Source organism: Ranitomeya imitator, chromosome 2, assembly GCF_032444005.1.
Source record: "Ranitomeya imitator isolate aRanImi1 chromosome 2, aRanImi1.pri, whole genome shotgun sequence".
NCBI lineage: Eukaryota > Metazoa > Chordata > Amphibia > Anura > Dendrobatidae > Ranitomeya > Ranitomeya imitator.
Window position 1 is genome coordinate 515,150,237 of NC_091283.1, and position 19,523 is coordinate 515,169,759.

At 42.7% G+C, this 19,523-nt stretch overlaps 1 protein-coding gene across 1 annotated transcript; it reads left to right on the forward strand.

Moving 5' to 3' along the window:
• The first annotated feature begins 13 nt into the window (after positions 1-13).
• On the forward strand, positions 14-18,802 carry SNX11 (sorting nexin 11). Its single transcript, XM_069751741.1, has 6 exons — positions 14-298; positions 3,579-3,638; positions 6,209-6,295; positions 14,026-14,126; positions 14,422-14,520; positions 17,389-18,802. The coding sequence occupies exons 2-6, from the start codon at positions 3,612-3,614 to the stop codon at positions 17,570-17,572; spliced, it is 498 nt and encodes a 165-aa protein (XP_069607842.1). The 5' UTR covers positions 14-298; positions 3,579-3,611; the 3' UTR covers positions 17,573-18,802.
• Positions 18,803-19,523: the final 721 nt, after the last annotated feature.

Consider the following 19,523-nt stretch of genomic DNA (forward strand, 5'->3'; position numbering starts at 1 on the left):
GCGCCGCGCCTCCGGGCATCACGGGAGCTGTAGTTCCGTTTCAGCAGCGTGTACCTCACTAATGAATATTTCACTCCTCAGCGGGATACTGCTCTGGAAACTGCACTACGGGATTAATAATCATGTGCGGGATGGGATGTAGATTATGAGAGCCTGTTATTATTAGCATACAGAGCTATAGAGGCGAAGGCTGCAGAGCTGGAAACTACACTTCCCAGAATCCTGCGCGCATAGCCCGGAAGTGATCGTTAGAAGAAAACAGCTGAGAGGAGACCACGGGGAGTGGTGGTTATCGTGTGTAAGATGCTTTATGTTTCTGTGCATGGCTATGTAAGGATGTGGTCTGTACCGTGGTGATATAGAGAGGGGAGGGTCTATGGTATTATGGGGTGATATAGGGGGGCCTATGGTATTATGGGGTGATATGGAGAGTCTATGGTATTAGCGGGTGACATAGGGGGCGGGGCCTATGGTATTAGGGGGTGATATGGAGGGTCTATGGTATTAGGGGGTGATATAGGGGGTGTATGGTATTAGGTGGTGATATAGGGGGTGTATGGTATTATGGGGTGATATAGGGGGTCTATGGTATTAGGCGGTGATGTGGAGGGTCTATGGTATTAGGGGGTGATATAGGGGGGTCTATGGTATTAGGAGGTGCAAAGGGGGGGTCTCTGGTATTAGGAGGTGATATGGGGGTCTATGGTATTAGGTGGTTATATAGGGTGGGTCTATCGTATTATGGGGTGATATAGGGGGTCTATGGTATTATACCGCCGCGCAACCTGCCCTACCCTCTCCTAGTGTTTCATCACCCATCCCCTGCAGACTGTGAGCCCTCGCGGGCAGGGTCCTCCCTCCTTATGTACTCGTGTGCCTGTTATATCCTCATGTTTAATGTATTTGTCTATATTTGCCTCGTATTCACATGTAAAGCGCCATGGAATAAATGGCGCTATAAAAATGTATAATAATAATAATAATTATGGGGTGATATGGAGGGCCTATGGTATTAGCGGGTGATATAGGGGGCGGGGCCTATGGTATTAGGGGGTGATATGGAGGGTCTATGGTATTATGGGGTAATATAGGGGGTGTATGGTATTAGGGGGTGATGTGGAGGGTATGGTATTAGGAGGTGATATGGAGGGTCTATGGTATTAGCGGGTGATATAGGGTGGGACTATGGTATTAGGAGGTGATATGGAGGGTCTTTGGTATTAGGAGGTGATATGGAGGGTCTATGGTATTAGGGGGTGATATAGGGGGGTCTATGGTATTAGGAGGTGCTAAGAGGGGGTCTCTGGTATTAGGAGGTGATATGGGGGTCTATGGTATTAGGTGGTTATATAGGGTGGGTCTATGGTATTAGGAGGTGATATGGGGGTCTATGGTATTAGGGGGTGATATAGGGTGGGGCTATGGTATTAGCAGGTGATATGGAGGGTCTATGGTATTAGGAGGTGCTATGGGGGTTTATGGTATTAAGGAGTTGATTTAGGGGGTCTATGGTATTAGGTGGTGATATAGGGTGGGTCTATGGTATTAGGAGGTGATATGGGGGTCTATGGTATTAGGGGGTGATATAGGGAGGGGCTATGGTATTAGCAGGTGATATGGAGGGGCTATGGTATTAGCAGGTGATATGGAGGGTCTATGGTATTAGGAGGTGCTATGGGGGGTTTATGGTATTAAGGAGTTGATTTAGGGGGTCTTCTATGGTATTAGGAGGTGATATGGAGGGTCTATGGTATTAGAGGGTGATATAGAGGGTCTATGGTATTAGGGGGTGATATGGAGGGTCTATGGTATTAGGGGGTGATATAGGGGGTCTATGGTATTAGGGGGTGATATGGAGGTTCTATGGTATAGGGGGTCTATAGGAGGTGCTATGGGGGGGTTTATGGTATTAAGGAGTTGATTTGGGGGGTCTATGGTGTTAGGAGGTGATATGTCGGCGGGTATATGCCCCGGATTACAATCTGGTTTCTGCTTTTTACACTCCTGGATCTCTCTGCAGCATTCAGCACTGTGGATCACCAGCTCTTCCTCACTATGCTCCACTGTATTGGACTCCAGGATACAGCGGTCTCCTGGTTCTCCTCACTACACCAATGCCTCTACCCTGTGCCCGCCATTGCACTGGTTGCCCATCCACTACTGAGTCCAATATCAACTTATCTCTCTCACACACAGCACTCCACCGTTCAGCACCACCCTACGTCTCCTCCCTTGTCTCAGTCTACCACCCTACCCGTGCCCTCTGTTGTGCTAATAACCTAAGAATAGCATTCTTCATAATCCGAACCTCCCACTCCCATCTCCAAGACTTCCCGCAAGCTGCACCAGTTATCTGGAACACACTACGAAGGACAATAAAGTTAATTCCCCATACCCACAGTTTTAAGCTTGCCCCCAAAACGCACTTCTTTTAGACTGGCCTATTACCTCACCAATATAACTATTTCCGTTTTGCCGTTACAAAACTTTCTTGTAACTCAGGACCCTCGTAGCATCTGTTTGTTCACCCTCACATGCACTTAATAGCCCCCTGTACCTGCACTTATACAGATAATGGCTGGTGACCAGGTCATGCAGTTATGTGAATGCCCTATTATATATTGAATTGTGTTATTCTGTAATGTCTTTATTATCTGTACAAGTCCCCGTTAAAATTTAAATGCTGTAGATAATGTTGGTGCTAAAGAAATTTAAAAAAAATTGTTATTATTAGGAAGTGATAAATCAGTAGTATAGGGGGTATATGGTATTAGGAGGTAATATATCAGTGAACTGGTAGAAAGAAGTGATACAGAGGATATGCTTTATTACAAGGTGATTAAAGGGAATCTTGTCACCACATTTGACCTATCTAAACTATTAATATGGGCATACAGGTTATAGACTGCTGGAAAAAGTCCTCCCTGTGTGTCTTTTATCACTTTATATAAATGACCACGTCCAGGCACTGGGGAGGACGTTGCATGGAAGATAACTCTGCCCCCAGAGATTATTATACATGAAGGGGAGATACCAGCGTGAGACAGGTAACTAACACAGAACAGGAGAAATTAAACTTTTCTTCTTGCAAACACATTTTCCCCTCTCTGAGCTCTGTTATATTGCAACAATATTACAACCCTGTCTCCCAGTAAGCTGTGAGGCTGCGTGCCCATGATCAGCAATAGCAGCATTTTGGACCTCTCACATTTGTGTTGTGTCCAAAACTTTGCGTTCTACATTACAAGCACAGTGTAAGGGATGTATGGCAATCCTGTACCTACTGTATAATAACATGTATACCCACATGTATAATAGGCTCTGGGGGCAGAGTTATCTCCAGGCAGCATCCTCCCCCAAGCCTGGACGAGGTCACTTCTATAACGTGATAAAAGATGATTTGTCAAAATTAAGGCATCTGTTATGAGACACACAGGCATCACTCTCCTCAGCAGTCTATAGCCTGTATGCCCATATATAAGTAGCTTAGGTCAAATGTGACAGATTCCTTTTAATCTGTTAACATATTGAATTGTATTACGGTATGTGTTGAGATTTTGCCTTTGTTCTTGTTACAGATGAAAGCCCTTTGACCAGAAAGCAGCTGGAGGATGTTTCAGAATAACCCTGATGAGGAGGTGAGACTCACTGCACGGTGTAGGTGAGGGGATATTAGGGAGTGGGCAGTGGAAGGAACAGTCTTGTGGGGTTTAGGAATGGTGGGTCACTGCACTTATAGGGGCTACCATTCCCAGAAACCTTTACAACTGGCTTATTAGAATGTGTAAAACAAAAAAAATCGAGAAGATTAATTTCTACATGTGAATATTTGTGGTTTAGTTTACACCATGTTCCAAATTATTATACAAATGATATTTTTCTCGGATTTTTCTAAATGGTCGGTGCAAATGACAGTCAGTGTAATAAAAGTCATCACCCGATAGAGTATACATTGAATTTTATTGAACAAACCTCCCAATGATAACAGTATAATCTCCAAAATGAATAAAAACTCAAAATGCACTGCTCCAAATTATTAGGCACAGTAGAATTTCTAAACATTTGATATGTTTTAAAGAACTGAAAATGCTCATTTGTGGAATTTTCAGCATTAGGAGGTCACATTCACTGAACAAAAAAGCTATTTAACTCCAAAACCTCCTAACAGGCCAAGTTATATTCTTCTTTGATATCACCTTCACAATTCTTGCATCCATTGAACTTGTGAGTTTTTGGAGAGTTTCTGCTTGTATTTCTTCCCTCCCAGAGCTACTGTTTTGATGTGAACTGTCTCCCGCCCTCATAGATCTTTTGCTTGATGATACTCCAAAGGTTTTCTATAGGGTTGAGGTCAGGGAAGATGGTGGCCACACCATGAGTTTATCTGTTTTTATGCCCATAGCAGCCAATGACTCAGAGGTATTCTTTGCAGCATGGCATGGTGCATTGTCATGCATGAAGATGATTTTGCTCCTGAAGGCACGTTTCTGCTTTTTATACCATGGAAGAAAGTTGTCAGTCAGAAACTCTATATACTTTGCAGAGGTCATTTTCACACCTTCAGGAACCTTGAAGGGCCCTACCAGCTGTTTCTCCATGACTTCGGCCCAAAACATGACTCCTCCACCTCCTTGCTGACGTTGCATCCTTGTTGGGACATGGTGGCCATCCACTACTCCATCCATTTGGACCATCCAGGATTGCTCTACACTCATCAGTAAACAAGACTGTTTGAAAATTAGTCTTCATGTATGTTTGGGTCCACTGCAACCATTTCTGCTTGTGAACACTGTTTAGGGGTGGCCAAATAGTAGGTTTATGCACCACAGCAAGCCTTTGAATGATCCTACACCTTGAGGTTCGGGGGACTCCAGAGGAACCAGCAGCTTCCAATAACTGTTTGCTGCTTTGTAATGGTATTTTGGCAGCTGCTCTCTTAATCCAATGAATTTGTCTGGCAGAAACCTCCCTCATTATGCCTTTGTCTGCATGAACTCTGTGCTCTGTTTCAGTCACAAATCTCTTCACAGTATGATGATCACTCTTAATTTTTTGTGAAATATCTAATGTTTTCATACCTTGTCCAAGGCATTTCACTATTTAACGCTTTTCAGTAGCAGAGAGATCATTTTTATTTCCCATATTGCTTGAAACCTGTAGCCTGCCTAATAATGTGGAACATCATTTTTAAGTATTTTTCATTTAATTAGAATCACCTGGAAAACTAATTATTACATGTGTTTAAGATTAATTTCAGTGATCCATTGAGCTCTGAGACACAATAGCATCCACAAATTTATTTTAAAAACAAAACAATTAAATCTTCATCACAGAGGATCCTTATTTACATGGATGGGACGGAGCTGCAGTACTAGGTAGAGCCTCTGCAAAGTGTTTACTGAGCAAAGTCCGTGCAGTGATGGGGATCACTGCGGCCTCCTCAGTCTGGATGGTGGGAGTGCTAGTCAGCTGAGAATACATCAATATTCAAGTTTGAAAAAAGAGAAAACATGAAATAGCATTTTAAATTCTACCGTAAAGTTCACCTAAAGCCAAAAATGAAATCTTCACATCGCAGTAGAATCTACTTGTATAGTGTTATGTTTTTACTCCAGTGTTCAGCTGTGTTATTTCACGAACTGTGAATATTTATTCACAGTGCACAGTACCACAGCTTTGGTCACTTCCCAGCATACGGGTGAGCATATGTCACACCTGTGTTTTCTCCTCTCTTTATCCCTGTGACTGGCCTTCTGTTATCAGGCACCGCACGTTTTCTGTTAGATGCAGTGAGGCATTTAGAGATGGAAAGGCGAGAAGAGCCGTGTACAGGAGTGGCTATACCCCTACATCAGGGAGTGCAGGGTACTTAGTTTGGTTTTCAGATCACTGAGGAGGAAGGTCCTGGCAGGGCTGTATCTAGAGAGTAATAATAAAGATTATGGATAGCCACAAAAACACATTACATTTCTGTTTCTAGCAGAGTTATGCAGGACTGGCAAAGAAAGCCCATGGATCTTACGCCTTTATTCTTAGAAGTACTTGATCTCATCCTTTACATGAGCTGATGTATTGAGGCACGTATGGACTGTATTACACGACTACACTCATCTGGTCTGTGGTTTTACAACTTGAAAATGATTTGATAATGGCTGATGTGATATTTGTAGCTTAATCTAAACCATTTATCGGCTTATTATTTATCTAGGAGTTTATCACTATACGTGTACAAGACCCCAGACTGCAGAATGAGGGATCATGGACGTCTTATGTGGATTATAAAATATTCCTTCATGTAAGTCCTTATTTTTCTAATGTTGGAGTCATAATAGGGGATATACAGGGTCACATACAAATCTTACTATAATTATATTTATTCCTAAATCTTCGGTCCCATATCCCTGCTCCTGTAAAGTTGCATAGTGGTTATATTGCTGGTAACACATGATTCTCATAAATATATAGAACTAAAAAGGTGAATGGATATATTAACACATTGACTGAAAGAGTGAGATCTACAGGTAAGGCCTGACAGGGCAGCACCTACGTGGCTGCAATGAAGGAGACGTGGTGACATACAGACGTGGCGGTTAGTTAAATGGGTGCCTGATTTAACATCTGTCTCCCCTGGAAAACTGAGTTTACTGGGGGAAGGGGGGGGGGGGGTTGTATGAAAGTTTTTTTTTTCTTTAATGTTTCGGATCCAAAAAGTATCGTTTCTCCTTGTGGAGATTGACATGTTAAAGGGAACCTGTCCCCCCCCCCCCCCCCAGGCGTTTTTAACTAAAAGAGCCCCCTTGTGCTGCACTAATGCTGCATTCTGTCAAGGTGGCTATTTTAGTTCGTGTCCCTGCAAACGCTGCAATAATCGCTTTTATAATGTGCCCCCTCATACCTCGAATTAGACCTGGGGTCAGGTCTTCCCCCCCCCCCCCCCCGTCCCTAACACAGATGCACCACCCGTTAAATGCCGCTGTCAAACTCTGACAGAGGCATTTAACGCGCACTTCCGGCCATCGGGCCGGAAAATCTGCCCATCGGTGACCCCCATCACGTGATTGTGGGTCACCAATGGGTTGGCATGACAACCAGAGGTCTCCTGGAGACCTCTATGGTTGTCACTGCCGGCTTGCTGTGAGCGCCACCCGGTGGTCGGCGCTCATAGCAAGTGAGGTATTCTGCTACATACAGGTGATCTGATCATTGCCTGTATGTAGCAGAGCCGATCGGGTTATTGCAGCTTCTAGTCTCCCATGGAGACTATTGAAGCATGCCAAAAGTAAAGAAAAAAAAAAGTTTTTAAAAATATAAAAAAACTCATAAAAGTTCTAACCACCCCCCCCCCCTTTCGCCCCATTCAAAATAAAAATCAAACACACATATTTGGTATCACCGTGTTCGGAATCGCCCGATCTACCAATTAAAATAAAGGATTAACCTGATCGCTAAAAGGCATAGCAAGAATAAAGTAAAAATGACAGAATTACGTTTTTTGGGTCGCCACAACATTGCCATAACAGGCGATCAAAAGATCGTATCTGCACCAAAATGGTATCAATAAAAACGTCAGCTCGGCCTCCAAAAAATAAGCCCCCACCCGAGATCATGAAAAATGGAGATGCTATGGATCTTGAAAAATGGCGCAATTTTTTTTTTTGTACAAACTTTGGATTTTTTTTTCACCACTTAAATAAAAAAGAACCTATACATGTTTGGAGTCTATAAATCTGGAGAATCATAATGGCAGGTCAGTTTTAGCATTTGGTGAACATGGTAAAAAATAAAAATAAAAAAAAACATTGTGGAATTGCATCTTTTTTGCAATTTCACCAAACTTGGAATTTTTTATTGTGTTTAAGTACACGATATTGTAAAACCAATGCTGTCGTTCAAAATTACAACTTGTCCTGCGAGAAACAAGCCCTCCAATGGCCATATTGACGGAAAAATAAAAAAGTTATGGCTCTGGGAAAAAGGGGAGTGAAAAACAGAAATGCAAAAGCGAAAATGGGCTCTGGTGCGAAGGGGTTAAAAACAACAGTATCACTGTGCTTGATTGGCCAGCAAACTCGCCTGACCTTAGCCCCATAGGGTATTGTCAAGAGGAAGATGAGACACCAGACCCAACAGTGCAGACGAGCTGAAAGCTGCTATCAAAGCAACCTGGGCTTCCATAACACCTCAGCAGTGCAACAGGCTGATCGCCTCCATGTCACACCGCATTGATGCAGTAATTGATGCAAAAGGACCAAGTATTGAGTGCATTTACTGAACATACGTTTCAGTAGGCCAACATTTCAGATTTTAAAATCCTTTTTCAAGCTGGTGTTATAAAGTATTCTCATTTACTGAGATAATGACTTTTGGGGTTTTCATTGGCTGTAAGCCATCATCATCAACATTAACAGAAAAAAACACTTGAAATAGATCACTCTGTCTGTAATGAATCTACATAATATGAGTTTCACTTTTTGTATTGAAGAACTGAAATAAATTAACTTTTTTGATATTCTAATTTTGTGAGAAGCACCTGTATATATCTGAGGGCATCTTCTAGGGTTGCACGTGTGCACAATAAGGACGCACAGCAGCAGTAAATCAAATAGTGCTGCAAGTTTTCCCTGTTTTTCTATCTCCATTGTGCTTGTTCCACAATGCGGGTTTGGCCTTACTCTGAGATAATTCTTTGGTGTTTTTTTTTACTTATTGAGGAAATGATTTATATCATGGGACATGTTATTGCATCATATGGTGCCCATGCTGCTATGACTGTTATGTCTCATATACATGATCTTTTGGGCATCTTGTGCCTTCCCAATCCAGAGAAGACTGACACAAGCAGCTTCTTAAGAGAGCGACTCTGTAGGCACTGTAATGTTGGCCATTAATCTTGTCACATGGTCTCCTGCATGGGTTACGAATGCCAGGATATAGATGAACAGAATATCAAGGGGAGAATTGTTGGAAAAAGTTGTGTTTTACATGCATCACGGATTTCTGTGGGCCTATTGAAGGGTAGGGCAATTAATTTTCCTGAGCGGCCAGATAAGAATCTGTCATAGTGCTGAATCAATGGATGGAACTTAATTCTGATCAATATTTTATCAGTTTAAAATAATCAGTAAATGATATGGTTTTGATTATCTGCTCCTGGTGTACGTGGTGCAGTAAGCTTTATGCTAACATGTTTCAGCAGTTCATCAAGTAGTTGAGAAATTAACTGCCCACCCCTGTGAAATGAATGGATCCACATGTGGGCTATTTAAAGAGGCTTCAGGGGTTGCTTACAATGGACCTAAAATGTTATCATCGCTTCAGGACTTTCACCAACATGTGCCACTCAGATAGTGCGGACGGTATGTCACTATGTGCTTATTGGGCAGCACTGGCATTTTGGGAATTTATTGTGTGCTGTGCAGGCATGCACATAGTGAGGATTGCCGATAGACGGGTGTGTATAATATAGCATCTACCCAGGTAGGTGCACGGCTTCTTATTAAACTTGATTTCCGGCCCTTTGGCTGTCCCTGTCCTTGGGACAGATGGGGCCCGCAGGCAGTAATTTCCCCAGGGTCTTGCCTATTGCATTTTTCTATACTATTTTTCACTACTGTATAATAGTAACACTAGTATGAACAATAATGAAATCCTGCAGAGTACCCTCCAAATAATGAGGACCAAATGCAGATCCCAGCAGTCATGCCACAGTCAGGATAATACACCCGCCTGAATTGTATTGTCTCACAAATCCCCCGTTAGCGGTCTCACAATCAGGATCATACAAATGCTGTGATCCAGAAACGCAATCACTGTGTTTTCTATAGGCTTCAGTGCCCTGCTGGTATTGTGTGTTCGTAGTGCTTCCCCACCGGAGGCCTAGAAGCTGCATACTTGTGCTGGGGCCTCCATTACTCTTAGCTGACTGAGCGATGTTAAAGCTTTACTGACCATCCTGGTTTTATATTCTCTTAACTTGGAAATGCATGTAACCTCATGCTTACTGTGAGAAGTGTATGGATATGTAGCTGTGTGTGTGTAAATCATAGTACTATACGTTTTATACTTGCGAAATTGTAATATATAACAATTTCTTCAAATATTAAATTTATAGTACTGTGCAAAAGTTTAAGGTAGGTGTATAAAATGCTGCAAAGTGTTAACAGTTTGCTTTAGGTTAACTGAAAAAAATGAACAAAGGAAAGATCTAAATGAAATCAATATTTGGTGTGACCGCCACTTCTACACAGTTTTTGAAGGATCTTGGCAAAAAGGATTCCAAACATCTTGCAGATTTAACCACAGATCTTCTGTGTATGTAGTCATGTACAAATCCTTCTGCCTCTTCATGTAATCCCAGAAAGTGCAAATCATGTTGAGATTGAGGCTCTGTAGGGACTACATCATCAGTTCCAGGACTCCTTGTTCTGATGACATTGTCTGTATATTTGGGGTTGTGGTCCTGCTGCAGAATGTATTTGGAGCCAATCAATCGCCTTCTTGATGGTATTGCATGATGGAGAAAGATCTGCCTGTATTTCTCAGTATTGAAGACGCCTTCAAAATCGGTGGGCATTTAACACCACAAGATCTGTTTATACCAAGGAAGGTGACGGGCACAAGGGGGCATTCTTTGCGTCTGGAGGAAAGAAGGTTTTTCCACCAACATAGAAGAGGATTCTTTACTGTTAGGGCAGTGAGAATCTGGAATTGCTTGCCTGAGGAGGTGGTGATGGCGAACTCAGTCGAGGGGTTCAAGAGAGGCCTGGATGTCTTCCTGGAGCAGAACAATATTGTATCATACAATTATTAGGTTCTGTAGAAGGACGCAGATCTGGGGATTTATTATGATGGAATATAGGCTGAACTGGATGGACAAATGTCTTTTTTCGGCCTTACTATGTTACTAAGTCGGCACGTGACCTTGTCCTGTGACTTGTACCATGATAGATGGGAAATGTAGATATGACATCATCGTGTGCCACACCATGGCTCACAGTGCACAGTATTATTACCTACTACCCACCACACCAAATTGAACCTCCTCCTGCTGGATTGTTCATGAAGTGGGAGGTGCTTGTGTGAATCTTCTTAAGAGTGGTGTTTCCTGTGATGTTTGGTGGGCATTCACTGGTGGATCAGGGATTGGGACAGGAAAGTGCCCTGTGACATAGAGATGCAAATGTTGGGGCTATACAAGTATCCAGTTGTTTTACTATCTGACACTGTGAGCTGAATAATCTCTTCTAAGGCCGGCGTCACACACAGCGTAAAACAATACGGTCCGTATATTACGGCCGTAATACGCTGAAAAGTCCCGAAAAAAGTGGTCCGTAGCTCCTCCGTAGGCAGGGTGTGTCAGCGTTTTTTGCGCATGGCATCCTCCGTATGTAATCCGTATGGCATCCGTACTGCGTGGTTTTCTCGCAGGCTAGCAAAACCAACATACCGCTATAGAAGTGATCCATGTGTCCCAAAAAGAAAAGAAAATATATATATACTGTCTATATATATATATATATATATATATATATATATATATATATATATGTGTCAGTAGACACATATATTAGAGAGAAAAGCCGGTAATTCAGTGCGGTGTACAGTAAAATCACACTGACAGCTTACAGTAGAATAGGTAGAATAAATGTGTACACATAGAATAGGTATATATATATATATATGTCAGTGAGACACATATATGTATATATATTAATATTTATTCCAGCGCTAGACAGCTTGAAAGCCGGTAATTCAATTACCGGCTTTTTCCTTCTCCTTCCTAAAACCCGACATGATTTGAGACATGGTTTACATACAGTAAACCATGTCTTCTCTCCATTTTTTTTGCAGATTCCACACTACTAATGTCAGTAGTGTGTATCTGCAAAATTTGGCCGTTCTAGCTCTTAAAATAAAGGGTTAAATGGCGGAAAAAATTGGCGTGGGCTCCCGCGCAATTTTCTCCGCCAGAGTAGTAAAGCCAGTGACTGAGGGCAGATATTAATAGCCTGGAGAGGGTCCACGGTTATTGGCCCCCCCCCTGGCTAAGAATATCTGCCCCCAGCCACCCCAGAAAAGGCACATCTGGAAGATGCGCCTATTCTGGCACTTGGCCACTCTCTTCCCATTCCCGTGTAGTGGTGGGATATGGGGTAATGAAGGGTTAATGCCACCTTGCTATTGTAAGGTGACATTAAGCCTAATTATTAATGGAGAGGCGTCAATTATGACACCTATCCATTATTAATCCAATACTAGTAAAGGGTTAAATAAAACACAAACACATTTTTTAAAATTATTTTAATGAAATAAAAACAATGGTTGTTGCAGTATTTTATTCAACGCCCAATCCAGTCACTGAAGACCCTCGTTCTGTGAGTAAAAAAACATAATAAACCAACAATATACTTACCCTCCGCAGATCTGTAACGTCCAACGATGTAAATCCTTCTGAAGGGGTTAAAACATTTTGCAGCAAGGAGCTGTGCTAATGCAGGCTGCTCCTCGCTGCAAAACCCCAGGGAATGAGGCTAAAAATAGATCAATGATCTATATTTAGCTTCATTTGCGGTGAGGCGCCCTCTGCTGGCTGTTCATAGATCGTGGGAAATTACCTAGAAAGCTCCCTGGCTTTCTAGGTAATTTCCCACGATCTATGAACAGCCAGCAGAGGGCGCCTCACCGCAAATGAAGCTAAATATAGATCATTGATCTATTTTTAGCCTCATTCCCTGGGGTTTTGCTGCGAGGAGCAGCCTGCATTAGCACAGCTCCTTGCTGCAAAATGTTTTAACCCCTTCAGAAGGATTTACATCGTTGGACGTTACAGATTTGCGGAGGGTAAGTATATTGTTGGTTTATTATGTTTTTTTACTCACAGAACGAGGGTCTTCAGTGACTGGATTGGGCGTTGAATAAAATACTGCAACAACCATTGTTTTTATTTCATTAAAATAATTTTAAAAAATGTGTTTGTGTTTTATTTAACCCTTTACTAGTATTGGATTAATAATGGATAGGTGTCATAATTGACGCCTCTCCATTATTAATTAGGCTTAATGTCACCTTACAATAGCAAGGTGGCATTAACCCTTCATTACCCCATATCCCACCGCTACACGGGAATGGGAAGAGAGTGGCCAAGTGCCAGAATAGGCGCATCTTCCAGATGTGCCTTTTCTGGGGTGGCTGGGGGCAGATATTTTTAGCCAGGGGGGGGCCAATAACCGTGGACCCTCTCCAGGCTATTAATATCTGCCCTCAGTCACTGGCTTTACTACTCTGGCGGAGAAAATTGCGCGGGAGCCCACGCCAATTTTTTCCGCCATTTAACCCTTTATTTTAAGAGCTAGAACGGCCAAATTTTGCAGATACACACTACTGACATTAGTAGTGTGGAATCTGCAAAAAAAATGGAGAGAAGACATGGTTTACTGTATGTAAACCATGTCTCAAATCATGTCGGGTTTTAGGAAGGAGAAGGAAAAAGCCGGTAATTGAATTACCGGCTTTCAAGCTGTCTAGCGCTGGAATAAATATTAATATATATACATATATGTGTCTCACTGACATATATATATATATATCTACCTATTCTATGTGTACACATTTATTCTACCTATTGGACTGTAAGCTGTCAGTGTGATTTTACTGTACACCGCACTGAATTACCGGCTTTTCTCTCTAACAGCGCTGCGTATTTCTCGCAAGTCACACTGCTTGTCCGTGTGTAATCCGTATTTTTCACGCTTCCATAGACTTTCATTGGCGTATTTCTTGCGCAGTACGGTGACAAACGCAGCATGCTGCGATTTTGTACGGCCGTAGAAAGCCGTATAATACTGATCAGTAAAATACGGCAAATAGGAGCAGGGGCATAGAGAATAATTGTGCCGTATTTTTTGCGAGTTTTACGGACGTAGATTCTGCGCTCTTACGTCCGTAAAACTCGCATGTGTGACGGCGGCCTAAGGAGGAGACAGCTGCTGACCATAGATACTGACGATTCATCATCATCTTTTTCAGACAAATAGCAAGGCGTTCACAGCTAAGACATCTTGTGTCAGGAGACGTTACCGAGAGTTTGCCTGGCTGAGGAAGCAGATTCAGAATTATGCTGGATTAGTGTGAGTTGTGTGTAAACCTTCTGATCGCTGATGTGTCCTATTGTTCTCCACTTCCTATCATCATACAATACCAGTTTTGGTACATATTTCCACATGCCTCTAATTTATTGACCTATCTGTACTCAAAGCAACCAATCAGAGCTCTGCATCCACTCCCTTACCTGACCTGGAAAAATGAGAGGCACAAACAAGGCCATTTTATTCTTTAAAAATGTAGATGAGGCACATTGATTTGATGTATAGCACGTCATTGGAGGATGTGACTCTGGATAGTGACGGTTGTATTTCTCACCAGGCCAGTACCTGCGTTACCTGGAAAACTTCCCTTCCACATCGGTTGCACTGATGATTTCATTGAGACAAGGCGGCAAGGCCTCCAGCAATTCCTAGAACAGTAAGTATTGATTCATTGTAAAGAAGAAAGCTGCTCACCCCATTATATTTCCTACATTCTGGGTTCTGTGTGGCTCTATTAATGGTTAAAGGGAACAATGTAAAAGTTGATGTAAGGGTGATAACTGTAACTATGGGGAAGAAGTAGTCCTCTTATCCTCCAGCTCAAACAGAGTGGTGTATGGACTTTGCCTTCAGACTACAGACTTTCTTTTGAGCCTGAACGTTGCTTTGCCAGAGCCTAGGCTGAGGCTTGCTGCCTCTAAGTTTTAGCGATTAGAGAAGGTCTCAGGGCCGCAGACCCCAACCCATCCATAATAAATAGGGGCTATACCATGCAATAAAAATATTTAAAGTTCGGTTACCTTATGCAAACAGCACTTCAAAAAGGAAAAAAATGACCCAAATTATTCTACAGCCATTAAATTGGAGCCCAATGCATCATTTTGTGGCAAATCAAAGCCACTTGTACCACCCCCATGGCTGAACATGTTCTCCCATGTCATACATGACACTGGGATTTGATAAAAAAACAAAACGTAAGCACGGCACCCCCACTTGCAACTTTTTCCTAATGCACATTACCCTACTTCTGTGGCAAAGTTTATTCGCTATAGGTGCCCGCTGTTGTAAGAAGATCGGAGAACTTCTGCTGGCTGCTCTGTGGATTGCATTGTGCCCTTATGTTGCAGCTTCCTGCATTGTCTGGAGCCCTTACCTAGGGAGGAAATGGCAGCAGCTGCCTATCAATATTCTTTGTGTCGCTCCGCTCTCCATCGCCATGGCGAGCAGTCCAGTCGGTGATCGGAGGAGAAGCCATAGAGAGGAGATAAGGAGCAGGTGCCATTTCCATTTTGTAACCAGAGAAAATGTAGAGGCAGCGTAATTTGTAGACGCCGTAAATCATGAAACTTCTAAGAGAAATGCCTAGATCTAGTGTTATATTTTATAGGTACTGAGAGGAAGTTCCCTATTGGAGGTAATACCTGAATTCAGTGTGGGTGGTCTTTTACTGTATATAAAAGTGCTGGCCCCCAGACTAGGCAGTGGTAACCTTGTACTTGTAATTGTTTTTCACTTCCACATTGGTGATTCTGGCCATAAAAAAGCACAACGTTCCTTGGGATTGGTGGGGCCCAGTAGTTGGACCCTTATTGATAAGTAATATGCCGTAACATTCCGTTGTAGGAAACCTATATAAACTATATGTGAAGGTAATTACTAGTCATACATCAGTCATGTGAATATGTCAGGGTTGTTTTCATGGAATTCACTGTGGTGCTGTAATATCGTGAGATTGTAACTGGTAAATAAAAAGGGACAATGAGTGATGATTAGACCTGGAACCACTGGTTCTGAGCCCCATTCACACCTGCTTTCTGATATGGATTATGCAAATGGTCTCTTCAGAGCGGAAGAGGACTAGAACTCTAGTGCCACCTATAGGAAGTGGCAATCCTAGCAATCAATGTCGACCCTTTAACGAGACACCCAGGTTTTAGAGGTGGAAAATAGGGAAAAAAAAATATTTGAAGCAAAAAACGTGGTAAAATATTTACTAACATAAATAACATACTATTATATGTGGTGTTATCATATATAATAGTATGTTATTATGTTGGAAGCTATGGGCAGAAGATGGTGCTGCGGGACCAGTGTGGTGTCTGTAAAGTACTATATGAAGACGCTGGAGGGTGAGTATAAGAATGGGGGCACAGGGCTTCTATTTAAAGCACCACTCCAGCATTGAAAAATAACATTGGAGTGCTGCTTTAAGAACCCATGGGAGAACTATAACTCCCAGCATGTCCTGCAGATCCTATGGCATGCTGGGAGTTATAGTTCACCACAGGAGTGGCATCATTATGTGTTATTACTAAACATTTAATTCTTACTTGTATAGACTGTGCTCAGTGTAGGTCAGGTCCTGTAGCCAGCCACGCTAGAAAACCAAAAGTCTCTCTCTCTATCTATCTATCTATCTATCTATCTATCTATCTATCTATCTATCTATCTCTCTCTCTCTCTATCTATCTATCTATCTATCTATCTATCTATCTATCTATATATATATGTCAGGTATGTAGCGATCTCTCTTGTGGCATCCTGCTCCTGCCACCTCCTCCTCTACCGGACATCTGATCTCCCCAGCCAATGCAGGAATCCGGCGCTGGGGAAATAATGTGGGTCCGCTGTTTAAGTGAAGGAATATTCATTTGCTGCTACCTGCTCGGTGCTGACAGGTGGGCGGGGGAAGCGGCTAATGAATATTCCTTCACTTTAAGCATCGAGACCATGTGGTTTCCTTAGCACCGGATTCCTGCAGCGGGGACATTTTCCCGCGAGTGCAATCCCACTCCACCGCTGCCCCCTCCCAGCATGCTACATTCGGATCATAAGACGCACCCCACACTTTCCTCCCAAATTTGGAGTAAAAACAGTGTGTGTCTTATGGTCCGAAAAATACGGTATGTTGCACAGAGGAGTCAGTGTCCATTTTCGTGAAGTTTGAGTTTCTATATTTGGACCAACTCCATAATACATTGGGTACAGTAGTACAGTGCAGGATGTGCTGTAAATGTTTCCATAAGAATTTGGGAAAGTTCTGAAATGTCCTATAAGTGTCTGTTCTGATCCTGATCTAAGGATCTGGGCTTTTAGGTGAGATGAATCTGTGCTGCACTTTATGTCCATGCTCATTAGTGACCAGTGCTGTGGGGTCGGAGTCAGAGGTTTGGCTTACTGACTGCACAGCCCTGGTTTCCATAGCTGTATATGTATGGATGCACTGCCTGTCTTTACACTATGCAGTCGTAAGTCATTTAGTATAATCTTAATTCTATCCTAATCTGTATTCTTCTATTGGCAGAACTGTACAGAGCATGGTCCTGTTGTCAGACAGTCAGCTGCATCTCTTTCTGCAGAGCCAGCTCTCAGTGGGAGACATTGAAGCCTGTGTCAAAGGACATCGACCATATACTGCTACCGAAGCAATCCTAAATTATGCGATATCCAACCGAGGATGGACTCAAGAGGAAACTCTGCCTAGGTAGTGGACAAGGATCTGTCAGTCTGGTAGTTCTTTAGTTTTGGTAATGTAGATGTAAAGGGAAAAGTCATGGCTCTGCCTCAAACACTTTGCACTTTATATTCCACTGCAGATTATTTAATAAATGGACTCCGCATTATCTTGTGCCACTCGATTCGTTCCTGGCACATTGTAAGAAGTGAGAATATTTTGTGGATTGAGGTGTGCTGTGTTTTCTGGATTATTTTACACTGGAATCCTTTGTACTATGCATCAGTCTGAAAACTGATTTACCTGGACTCTCTGTGAAAGAAGAGTCCTGTGCGGAGAGCCTCTGCTGCCCTGCCTTGTGGACACACCACACTGATAATCACCGTATTGTTTACTAAGCCCCCCAGCAACTTCCGAGACCTGTATGTCTGGGCCCAGACTTTTTTTTTTTCCAGGAAGGCCCCCTGCGGGTTAAATGTGCAACTCACCCAGGTGTCCTAAGGGAAAGGTTAGGTGTCACTGATGTAGGTGTTGAGCTAATGTGAAACCAGATGTGTGGCCCAAACGCTAACCACTCGCACTAGCCAGTGGCCACACAATTTTGTTTTAGACTTGTGCAGCCATTGGCTAGCATGGGTGTGCAGCGTTCAGCTGAGTGTTTGGCCAACCGCACTTCTGGACTCACCTTGACGTAATACAACAAATAACATTACCATAAAACACCATGGGGATGACTCACCATTTGTGGGTTTTTACCTTTTACTCAGGTTTCATTAGTATTTTTTTTTTTTACTTATGTATTTGTTGATTGTTTCTGCACCAATTTCTTTAAATTGCACAAGTGGTTCGTGGATTTTACACAAAATCAAAAACCACTTTTTTTTCCCGCATAACAAGAAATGTTGCACGTTTGTATCACAACTGCGCCAAAATGAAAATCTGCCAAAAACTTCACTCCAGTCACTGACTAGTGCAGTCAGATGCACCAAAAAAGTGACATTTTACGAATCTGTCTTAAGACATCTGGATAAGCGAAAAAAAAAAAAGACTTGAAAGACAGAGAATAAGACAGAAATACTAAAGTCACTAATAAAGAACAAATTAATCCAGCAAAGTGGAGAAGCAACATTGATGAATCGGGGCCATCACTGCGATGTCTGTCTAGAAGATAAACATGGGGTCACCTTCCTAGAATCCTCTCCGCTATTATCATGTGTCTTACAACTTCAGCAAATTGTTTACAATAAATGCAAAGTTTTAAAGGGCCCAGTTTTCTTTTTTCCCTGTGTTTTGGTACAGAAGACTGCTATATTTGCACTACTACTTATCTCTGAAAATTAATGTGACACGTTCTGGCAGTGACCAGTGCTTTACCATAAGTTATTGTTTCATGGTGACACTTAGATGAAGTCCAATGGAACTTCACAACTCCTAAGATTCTTCCACTACACCTCTGTGTGCCTCTGCTTTCATATCGAGGTATTCAGAGGCACAGGTGAAGGCTTATTCCCTATACATTTCCAATAAGTGATTTATCTACATCAGACCTGCCTTGAATAGTGTGCATATCTACCTTAAGGTACCGTCACACATAGCGACGCTGCAGCGATACCGACAACGATCCGGATCGCTGCAGCGTCGCTGTTTGGTCGCTGGAGAGCTGTCACACAGACAGCTCTCCAGCGACCAACGATCCCGAGGTCCCCGGTAACCAGGGTAAACATCGGGTAACTAAGCGCAGGGCCGCGCTTAGTAATCCGATGTTTACCCTGGTTACCATCCTAAAAAGTAAAAAAACAAACGCTACATACTTACCTACCGCTGTCTGTCCTCGGCGCTCTGCTTCTCTGGTCTGGCTGTGAGCTCCGGGCAGCCAGAAAGCAGAGCGGTGACGTCACCGCTCTGCTTTCCGGCTGACCGACGCTCACAGCCAGAGCAGGAGGAGAGCAGAGCACAGCGCTGGAGGACAGACGGCTGTAGGTAAG

Excerpts from the sequence above, each read along its gene's own strand:
- SNX11 (XM_069751741.1), top strand. The coding sequence starts at position 3,612 with ATGTTTCAGAATAACCCTGATGAGGAG. Across the intron at positions 14,127-14,421 it reads CAGAATTATGCTGGATTAGT|GCCAGTACCTGCGTTACCTG; the intron begins GTGAGTTGTGTG and ends ATTTCTCACCAG. Across the intron at positions 14,521-17,388 it reads CTCCAGCAATTCCTAGAACA|AACTGTACAGAGCATGGTCC; the intron begins GTAAGTATTGAT and ends TTCTATTGGCAG.